The sequence below is a fragment of the Mchenga conophoros genome, linkage group LG15, assembly GCF_057382185.1.
Source record: "Mchenga conophoros isolate Kocher_MC1m ecotype Shallow Benthic linkage group LG15, M_conophoros_male_GT1.1, whole genome shotgun sequence".
NCBI classification, from domain to species: Eukaryota; Metazoa; Chordata; class Actinopteri; order Cichliformes; family Cichlidae; genus Mchenga; species Mchenga conophoros.
This window is the reverse complement of record NC_140540.1, coordinates 24,093,450-24,103,949: the sequence shown is the minus strand read 5'-3', so window position 1 is coordinate 24,103,949 and position 10,500 is coordinate 24,093,450. Positions and strand designations below refer to the sequence as shown.

Genomic DNA, 10,500 nt, shown 5'->3' with positions numbered 1-10,500 from the left:
GAACCTGCTGGATGTGGAGGTCCTGGGCTGGTGTGGTTACACGAGGTCTGCGGTTGTGAGGCCGGTTGGATGTGCTGCCATATTCTCTGAAACGCCTGTGGAGACGGCTTATGGTTGAGAAATGAACATTCAATGCACGGGCGACAGATCTGGTTGACATTGCTGCTGTCAGCATGCCAATTGCACGCTCCCTCATTGCTTGTGGCATCTGTGGCATTTTGCTGTGAGACAAAACTGCACATTCCAGGGTGGCCTTTTGTTGTGGGCAGTCTGAGGTACACCTGTGCACTACTCATGATGTCAGATCAGCATCCTGATGTGGCACACCTGTGAGGTGGGATGGATTATCTCAATATAGCAGATGTGCCCACTACCACACATTTGGACTGATTTGTGACCACTGTTTGGGAGGGATGGTTATATTGTGTATCTGGAATGAATTTTAGGTCTCTACGTCCATCCCATGGGGAATGGGAGCAAAAACAAAAGTGTTGCGTTTATATTTTTGTTCAGTGTATGAAGACGTGGATTCTCCTTTTCACATGTTAGCATGTTGTTTGGCCAGCTGTGGCTTACATTACCACAGCTGTGATAAAATTATCAGGAGTACTTCTATGTCTATGAGGGGAAAGCTTTCCTTGTTTACATATAATATAATAATGATACAGATAATGAAAGTCAGACAAAGTGGATCATGTCTTTTACAAAGTGCATAAATAAATCAAGCAGATTTTTTTTCGGTTGTGGTTTCTGAGTTGTGAAATGTCTGCAGCTCCGGAGTGGACTGTATTTGATTTGTCACATTGAAAGAGGGCCAGAAAATTACATAATCAGTGAAGCCAAACACATGTCTCTTTCCTAATATGGGCAATGTCTTTAGTAAAACTCAGCTGTAAGCATGTCTCCAGGCTCTGAATTGAAGGATTTTAGCACACAATGTTATGTGTTTTCAAACTCACAAAATCATATTTTACGTTCTTGAAGCAATAACCACGTGAAACTGAAGTTTAAATACTTTTCTTCCCTACATCCTGTGTGCAAGAGTCAATTATAGCATCATTTGGAGAGTTATATTTCATTTAGCATGTTATCGCATATCTGAAGGGGACCTAAAATAAAGCACAGTTCAGTCAGAGGGTCTCTTATTGATTGAAATCAACTTTTCCTGCTTTTAGGAGATAACTGAAAGTATACATGAAAGTGCCTTATCTTTTATAACCACAGGTTTTTTTTATATAATGGGTGTTTGTGTAAACTGTGTGTCACAGAAATAAAAGGCTGCTGTGGCGTGATGGTTCTTCGTAGTGGTCTGACACCGAGGGCAGAGGGGCTGCTCTGAGATCCTTCCCTTGCTAGCATGTGAAAAACCGGTTGAGCTGTTCGTCTTGTTTCATTAACGGGAATAAGTCTCTAAAGCAGCGGGGCCTGTGGAAGCGCAGACCCAACACTTTCCAGTAGCATAAGATTTTTTGCCAAGAAGTGCGACAGCAAAGAACTGATTGTCCAAATATAAGTTTCCTTACTTTTTCTATGAAGTTTATATGTTTGTAAAAATAAAGTAAACCATCTGCTCTAAACAGGTTTACATAGACTCAAGATTCCTTTTATCATTTTCTTGAAAATGTGTTTTTGGGGTGTTTTGCAAAACTAACTTTCCTCAGTCACACACTTTTTTCCTTCAGTTAAAAAACTTGTAGATCTGGCATATTGATCGATCACAGGTTTGATAGCTTATCTCTGGACAGTCAGCTTAAAGAAGAATTTGCAAAGTTCATTGTATTTATTTAAGATCATTTTTGACAGCCACAGCTGTGACACATCAATGATTTTTATAAGATATTTATCACAGACTGACAGAACTACGAGAAACACCTTTTAGTTATCGTCCTTTTTAGTCGTCTGAAAAGTTCATATAAAAGCAGAGGTTTCTCTGTTTTAAAGACACAGAACATTTTTAAGACACAATCACACAAGTAGATATTTCAAGAAGACAGTGTAAACAAACATTTAGGGGCTGTGGTTTCACATGTTGCTCCACCTATCATGCGTTAGAGTCACCTTCCAGTAAGTTTCCAGGTCACTTACCCAGTATATGTACTCAGACTGGAACCAGTATGTTTGAGATTCATACAACCAGAAAACTGTCTCCTCTGTTTATTGTGTGAATTCACACTATTGAGATCCTGTTTCTCTTTAAACTTTATTCTACCTTATTCTAGTTGCTCCGACCTTTGCTGGTTAACTACTCCCTCCGTTTTCAGCCGATTTCCACCATTTAAACTTGAATCTGTTCTGCTCCCTGTGCTAATGCCAGCTGTATCTTTTGGTGGTCATACCTTTCATACTTTTTGAGATATTACAGTTTTTGCCCGTTGCTTGAACACTACAAACCCATGCTTAGACTAAAGTAACACAACTTGAAGCTTTTGTTACCATACCTCAAACACATGTACCCCTACCTTAAACAAAAGCGCTGCTTTGCACCCTAGTTGCAATTATGCAACACACTTACTCCTTTATGCAACACACATGGTCCTGCATGCTACACTCTATTTCATACATAAGACACTTTGTTCACAAAATGAAATTTCAGGGTGCCATTTGGAAAACACATGTACCCAAAATACAAAACACATCGGGTAATTGCAACCACTCAAATACACACCTGAAGGCACTTACTTGTAAAACTGAACACCAATTAGCCAACTACAAAAAGCCCTCAGTTTAGCCAATTCAAGAACTTTGCAAGCATGGATGGAGGGAGAGCAGGAGGAGGAGGAGCAGCAGGTCGATGTCGAAGTCGAAGTCGAAGAGGCCATGCACGGACCCATATTTCTGATGATATAAGAGCAACTTTGGTGGACCATGTCATCAACCATGGCCTGACTATGAGGGAAGCTGGGCAGAGAGTCCACCCACATCTAAGCTGCTTCACAGTGGCATCTGTAATAAGAACATTCCGACTAGAAAACAGGTCTGTCTTCACCTCTCTACCTTCTACTCCACTCAGATGGTTTTTATAGCACTGTTCTACAGTATATACCATTACCATATCAAGTGTACAGGGTATTGCAGGGTGCTAAGGCTCCTTTTGCAGCCAAAGTGGTAGTTTCTGTGAAACATAGCATGATTACTTATATTGAAGTACAGTGGATGACACAGTACATACAGTAAAGTACTGTAAGAAAAATAAGCAAAGCGATGACAATATGTGGTTGTATTTCTCTAGACTGACTCGAAGACCTTCTGGGGGAGGACGCCAACGCCTGTTCACACAACAGCAGGAACTTGCCGTTGTGGACCTAGTGAGGGCAGACAATGCCATCTGTCTCCACCAGCTACGAAAGCAAATACTTGCAGACAGGCAAGTGTTCAACAGCATAAACCATGTGAGCATCACCACCATCAGACGCATCTTGGGTAAACACAGCATCACCATGAAGCAGCTCTACAGAGTCCCATTTGAGAGGAACAGTGACAGGGTCAAAGGACTTTGAGCTGAATATGTACGGGTAAGTGTAACTGTCCTTTACATGTACAATACAGTATTGGTGAAATCCAGTAGCAGCTGAATATGTACCATATCAGTACCACATGGATCCATTCTGAGAGCTACACAGGTACCTGTGTGATGGGGTTCTGTATGTGTAGCACTGTAGTACAGTAATATGTTCTCTTGGCCATGGATGGAGTTGCACAGCCTCATGAATTCATTTTCATTGATGAAGCTGGATTCGACCTGTGCAAAACAAGACGACGGGGTCGTAATGTCATTGGTCAAAGGCAATTGTGCACGTCCCAGGGCAGCGCAGGGGAAATGTCACATTGTGTGCCGCCATAAGCCTTCGAGGGCTTCTGCATCATCATGCAAAACTAGGTCCATACAACAGCCAACATATACTCACATTTCTAGATGCTCTCCATAACATAGTTGTACAGAACAGACCAGATCAGCCCAGGTTTGTTTCCATCAGGCTGCTCTGGTCCAGGCCTGGTTCTCCAACCACAACCAACTTGAAGTGGTATACTTGCCCCTTACTCACCATTTTTAAACCCTATACAGGAATTTTTTTCGGCTTGGAGATGGCGTGTATATGACCGCCAACCACATGCCCGCATGCCTCTTCTGCAGGCAATGGAACAGGCCTGCGGCGACATTCAGGTGACAGCAATCCATGGATGGTTTCGACATGCAAGAGGATATTTTCCCCGGTGCCTAGCGAGAGAAGACATTGCTTGCGATGTCGATGAGGTCCTGTGGCCAGACGCCAACAGACGGCGGGATCCATGAGCCCACGTATGCACAATTGTCATGATTTTTTGTGTTTACAGTATGGTGTTTTTTCTATTACTGTATTATGGTGTTTTTTGGGTTTTTTTTGCTTTCTCTGAATTCATGGTAAATGGCCTGCATTTGTATAGCGCTTTACTCAGTCCCTAAAGACCCCAAAGTGCTTTACACTACATTCAGTCATTCACCCATTCTCATGGTACTGCAATGTACAATACTGAGTAGGCCTATTTGTTGTTTTGGTTGTTTGAAAATGTGTCTCCTGAAAATATGCCTTCTGAATAAACAATGAAAGACTGCAGTGTTTTATATAAAGTAGACTAGTGTGCTCCCCCTGATCTGTAAGTGTTTGCATATGATGCAAGTATGTGTCATTTTGTCAACAGTTACATTTTGACAAAGGAATGTTAGGTTTTGACAGCAGAGTTTAGGTTTTGAGAGTTTCAATTTGGCACAGATGTGAATGGTATATTTCCCAGTGTTGTGTCGTGTGTACCCAGAGGTTGCCCTTTGTTACAAATTAAAGTCTACAAATCAATGACATCACACTGGCCTATGTTTATTCAGTCTATGATTACATGTCAGTGAGATCTTGGAGCTGCCAGCATGCAAAGCTGCAGCTTTAGAATTTAGGCTCTAATCCTTTTTTCCACCATTTTTTTTATTTTTCTTCTTCCTTTGTTTCTCAGACATGTATGTGTTTTTTTTTTTTTTTTTTTTCTCCCATCATTTCCTCTTATTGTCCCTTTACATACTCTTTGCCTCGCTCCAGTCTACTGCCAGAGTTTCAGTATTTTATTCACTTAATAGCAGGACAGAATACCACGTGACTGTGGCCTTGTGTTATACCCTCTCTGCTGCAGTGATGCTGCAGACAAACACAAACATCGTGATCAGACATTTAAGAAAAGCCTCTTACAGATGAAGGTCTGTGTCTCTTGACCTAAACACATAATCAAGTTAAATCTAATTTATGTTCATCAGTGCCCCTCACACTGTAACTTAAAGTAATACATTTGTTACTGGTTAATTACAGAAGCACGTTTGTGAGCATAAAGATGTAAGCCTTGGACCATCGGGATGAAATGTGGTTGGGAAACTTAACAAGCATTGATAAAGCTTCATCAGTAGTTCGAACAATGCCTCAAAACCTTCGCTCACCACAGGTGGTTAGCAGACTGTGGTTGTACCATGCAGCCTAATAACATGCAGTAAATTGCAGGTTAAAGCAGTCTGCTTACACATTGTTAAACGAGGGAAGGGAACTAATGTGGCTGTCACATGACCCTTTTGTCCCATTTCATCCCAGCATTTGATTAAATTGCTGCTCACTACTTAAAACTGATCACATAAAACTATTTTTCTTCATCTTTTAATGATTACCAAAGTCTGTGAATCCCCAAATTGTTCAGTTGTTCTTTTTGCTCCCTATGAGGTCACTTTTACCATGTGACAAAAACAACACCCCACTGTACACACTTGAGCCACCAGCAACTTTATAAATCCCCAATAAAAAGCTGACAGGTTGCAATGATGTTCCAAATAACTTATTAAGAAAACAACTAAATACACAGAAAATATTATGAAAACTGGTTTATTTTATATCTCCTAGTTTGAAGTGAAGCAATAAAAACATGTATAAAACATCACAAACTGTAATATTATACAAATGCTTACGTCCTGCTGATGCAATGGAGACATCTTCCAGTGACAGTCTTCATCCGTGTGAGTGTGAGGAGGCTCCTAAACCCACCGACACAGAAGTGCATGTTCACAACTCCCTCTGTGCAGGTGGGGTCAGGGCCCTCCTCACCCTGGGTGAAGAGGGGTGGTGCTGTGGCCAGTCAGGTATGAAGTGCTGAGAGTGGATCTTTGGTCCTCTGTGCAGCTCTGTCCACTCTCAGCTGCCCTGCAAAGCAATAACACGAGAAAGACGTCATTTTAACACAAAACAGCATTTCCATTGTTGGTAGCTGCAGCATGTTGTTAAAATGCAATTTTAAACTCAACATATACACACAATAACTATAACTAAACTTAAACCTACAGTACTGTAGGACGATGATTTACACCAGCTATTGGAAGGATTTAGTCTTCAAGACAGTTTGTAGCCAATGTGAGGTGATAACTTACATAGCTGGAACACAGCACCACTCTCCAGTTTGTCATTTGGTCATCCATCCTTCTCATCGGGTTGGGGTAAGGCTGTCTTCTGGGTGGAGTATCTCTCTGTGTTAGCTCCGTCCTGGGCGTTGAGTGTCTGAAGTGCTGAATGCTGGGAGAGGACAAGTGTAAAGCACCTGAAGACAAAAAGACAAAGAGAAAAGCATGAATTCACAGATCACAGAGTTGTTCACTTTACTTTTCTTCTGTTATGTGTTTTTACCTTACCTCTGATCCCTGAGCCACAGGCTATACCTTATGTAAAAACAAGAGACTACAGTCAGTTCACGACATCATTTTAAACCTTTTCTACTTATTTGTGTTGACATTAAGTACGGACTTACCTTTGTCCTGCATGGTGAGCTAGAGCTTGAGAAAAAAATGTTAGTCATTTACAAACACTGCAAAGGCCAACTTAAACATTTAAAGCTTAAAAACAAGTTCTAACATAATCTAGTCAGAGTCGCTGTCATCAAGTGAAAGGTTAAAAGGCCTTTCCCAGAAGCGTCTGACACCAACAGAACCCGAGGATGTTGAAGGGCCATAAAACGTGTCATCACTTACCTTGCACCTCTTTGCACTTACCTCATCAGTGCAGGTGTCGTCTCCGCTTCTCTTTGCTGAGGAGGTGAGAGCTGAGGTTGAAGGAGACGCTGAGAGAGTAGCGGAAGAAGGAGCAGGAGAGGAAGGAGCTGAGGGAGCAGGGGAGGAAGCAGCTAAGGGAGCAGGAGAGGAAGCAGCTGAGGGAGGAGCAGAGGAAGCAGGAGAAGCTAAAGGATCACCAACCGGGAAGAGTGGGGCGTTGGCCTGGCCGAAAGGCGGCATGGCGAACGGGGCAGCACCTGGAGCAATAGGATGTTGCCAATCGTGCCAAAACGGCTCTGGAGGGAGCTCCTGGATGAGAGGGGAATCAGCTCTCTCATCCATGGTGTCATACCCCGAGTCGTCACTAGGCCAATCGGCCCACTCTTCTGAGTTGTTCCAGTCAGAGGAATTGTCAGTGTCTTCACTCACCTCTTCGACGTCCTCAGGTATGTAGGGAGGGTACTCACCTTCCTCTTCACTGTCATCAGGATCCTGTGCTTCAGGAGAAGAGGGTGAGGATGGGAGAGGGATATACTCACCATACTCACCTTCACTGACACGCTCGGTATCAGAGTCATCCAGGATCCTGATGACCTCTGGAAGGCCTTCTTCTGCAGGACGCTCAACCACGTAGTCGAGACGACCTGTGAGGAAACAAGTTTAAAATAACATTAAGAATGTAATAAACATCAAGTGCTAAAGGAACAGAGCTACATCTGTTAGTTTGAGCAGACGATGAGAGAAAAGCATTTTAGGCTACATTTATGTCAGACTGAATGACACTTCTACTTGTTCATGCAAGCAAAAAACAGCTAAGTCAACTAAGTTCACATCATTAACTGCTATATAATAAGATATAGTAGTGGCATAACATAAGGATACCATTATTACTCCTGTACTATGATTACTGTTTTCATATTCTTTTTTATATTCATTTATTTTTGTTATTTTTTATTATCATGTTTTGTAGCAGGGGAAAAGTTATAGTTTATTTCAATAAAGCCTTTGATCCAAGAAGAACAGGATGTTAGGAAGGGACCGGGATCTGGTGTGTTTACACCTGTGTGTTCTGACGTCATGACATGCTGAAGATGCTGTTACCACAGAGACTGATTTTGGGGCATTTTACAAATTTTAGTCCGTTAAGCTATTTTTAACCAAATCATTAAAAAAGTGTCAAATTTGAAGCCTTCAAATCAAAGTAACACCTTTTTTTTCAAATTCATACACCAGTCGTTAATAATTTCTACACCTCTCCCGGAAAATTTAAAGCATACAAACAATTTACGGGGAAAAATCTTGGAATAAGCATATTTTGATAACATTAAAACTTGATATTCACACTGGAACTTATTAAATTATTACAGTCATTTAGTAGCTCTTAAAATAACTGAAGAAATGTTAAAAGTACCTGCAGCGAAGTCCAGGGGGCTGTCGAGTCCACGACGAGCCATCTTCAGGCTTTGCTGTATGAAAAACAAGTACAAACAATCCAAAGATGAAGTACTTGTTGTGGCGAGCAAGTCAAATCCGCTTTCAGTAAATATTTTCCGAAAACTTAACTTTCCACAGGCTGAGGTTGGAGCAGGTCAAAACAAGTCCAATAGCAAGTGTAAAGGGACGAATGGAACCTTGTGCAGCATTTATATACCCTCCGCAGGCCATGGTTACGGTTGCCAACATTTTTCTTTTAAAAGCTAACAATAACTTAGCGTTCTCGCTACTCACTATGCTGTTAAACAGCTATATGTTAGCAATGACAACATTTAACAATGCTAGCCGTGCTGATTAGCCTTAGGATTGCTTGAGGTTGTTTCCAGCTCTAGTGGTCATAAGCGAACTTAGTTCTGTGCCAGCTTTTAGCACGAAAATCAATCTTGTAAAGCTCACTATTAAACTGACAAAGCCTTAGAGCCTAGAAACTATGATACTTAAAACTGTGCTATGTTTGTCTCATAGCATATAGCAAGACCCCATAACTGACCTTTGACCTCTTCTCAAGATTAGATAATGCTATATAGAGCTATTTTAACACTATGTTTCTTACTGCCATTGTTTGACAACATATAAGCATAAAGGAAATGATATATGGAGATTCTAAATATCAGGTTATTATGACTTTATTATAAACTTTACAGTAACAGTTCAGAACTATTAAGCAAGCTTAGTTTTGGAAAAATCCCATTTGTGATCAAAACTTTTTACTTCATATTTATTACTAAATAATTCAATAAATTATACTCAAGTACTGAATAGTCACAAAAAATAGTAATTATGCTGAAAATTATGTTAAAGTGGTTTTCGACTGAGCATATAAACAAAAGCCTGGGAAAAAGTTCTGTTGAACAACACACATATGTTACCAATATTGTAGCCGGTGTTATTTAATAATTTTTTTTATTTTTGATACAATTTCAAACTTTATTAACCTTTTCAATAAAACAAAGTCTCAGATTTAATTATTCTGAAACTAAGTTTAAGCTTCCCAGAACGTTTTGTTGCAAGTTACATTACTGATATAAGAAATATAAAATGTTTGTATTGTTCACCCACAAGTGCAGTCTCTGGCTCAAACACAGAAGCTTGATATGTTTGGTTGTCAGTCCAGACATTCCTAAAGAAAGTTGTCCTTCTTCAGCTCCAGACCTTTCTAGATAAAAATGGCATTAGTGAAGTATTTCAGTCTGGTTTTAAAAACGCACCACAACACTGAAACTGCTCTTGTAAAAGTTTTTAATGACCTTTTAACTTTTCTGACTTGGGAGATTTTGCCATTTTAATACTGTTAGACCTCAGTGCTGCATTTGATGGGATTCTTATCGCTCGGCTTGAGCACTGTGTCAGAATCAAAGGGACTGCTTTGGAGTGGTTTAAATCTTACCTGTCCAGCCAAAGTTTTTCTGTTAGATTGGGGGAAACATCGTCCTCAGAAGCCTCACTTTCTTGTGGGGTCCTCAAGGAGTCCAATCTTGGTCCAGTTCTCTTTTCTATTTATATGCTCCCCATGGGTTCAATTTTTTGAAAAACATGGGATCTCATTCCATTGCTATGCAGACAACTCACAGATTTACCTGCCACTGAAACGTGAATCTGTGAGTCGTCTGAAGGGTTTGCTAGATTGTTTGGAGGATGTTGAGGATGGCATGGATGGCTTTTAACTTCCTTAACCTAAATGAACAGAAAACAGAGGTGATTGTGTTTGGTCCCTGTGACCGCTGTGACTTTGGCCCTTTAGGAATTCATAATAATAATAATAAAAACCTTTGCAAGGAACCCAGGAGTGTTTTTTTTTTACTCTAATCTAATGTTTGATAAACAGATTAATGCTGCCTTTGCTGTAACTGCTCCTAAGCTCCCTTCACGTCAGGACTTCCCCAACATTGGACACTTTTAACTGACCATTCATCCTCCTCTTTCTCTCATTTTTTACATTCATCAGGTCCTCAGAGTACTCGTTCCAT

General features: G+C 40.7%; 1 protein-coding gene and 1 pseudogene across 4 annotated transcripts; one reads left to right on the top strand and one right to left on the bottom strand.

Annotated features, from left to right (window-relative positions):
• Positions 1-2,835: 2,835 nt before the first annotated feature.
• LOC146558427 (uncharacterized) lies at positions 2,836-4,942 on the top strand (annotated as a pseudogene).
• Positions 4,943-5,017: 75 nt separating this feature from the next.
• LOC146558426 (uncharacterized) lies at positions 5,018-8,699 on the bottom strand. Of its 4 annotated transcripts, XM_085247875.1 has the most exons (5): positions 8,451-8,699; positions 7,579-7,683; positions 6,683-6,709; positions 6,425-6,591; positions 5,018-6,200 (listed from the first exon to the last, which is right to left on the bottom strand). In XM_085247875.1, exons 1-5 carry the CDS (start codon positions 8,491-8,493, stop codon positions 6,192-6,194), a joined length of 351 nt encoding a protein of 116 aa, XP_085104001.1. In that variant the 5' UTR covers positions 8,494-8,699; the 3' UTR covers positions 5,018-6,191. The 4 variants fall into 4 exon arrangements, 2 of the variants coding, with proteins under 2 accessions (XP_085104001.1, XP_085104000.1); XR_014888707.1 differs by lacking the exon at positions 5,018-6,200 and having other exon boundaries at positions 6,482-6,591; positions 6,799-7,683; XR_014888706.1 differs by lacking the exon at positions 5,018-6,200 and having other exon boundaries at positions 6,472-6,591; positions 6,683-7,683.
• Between the last annotated feature and the right edge of the window lie 1,801 nt (positions 8,700-10,500).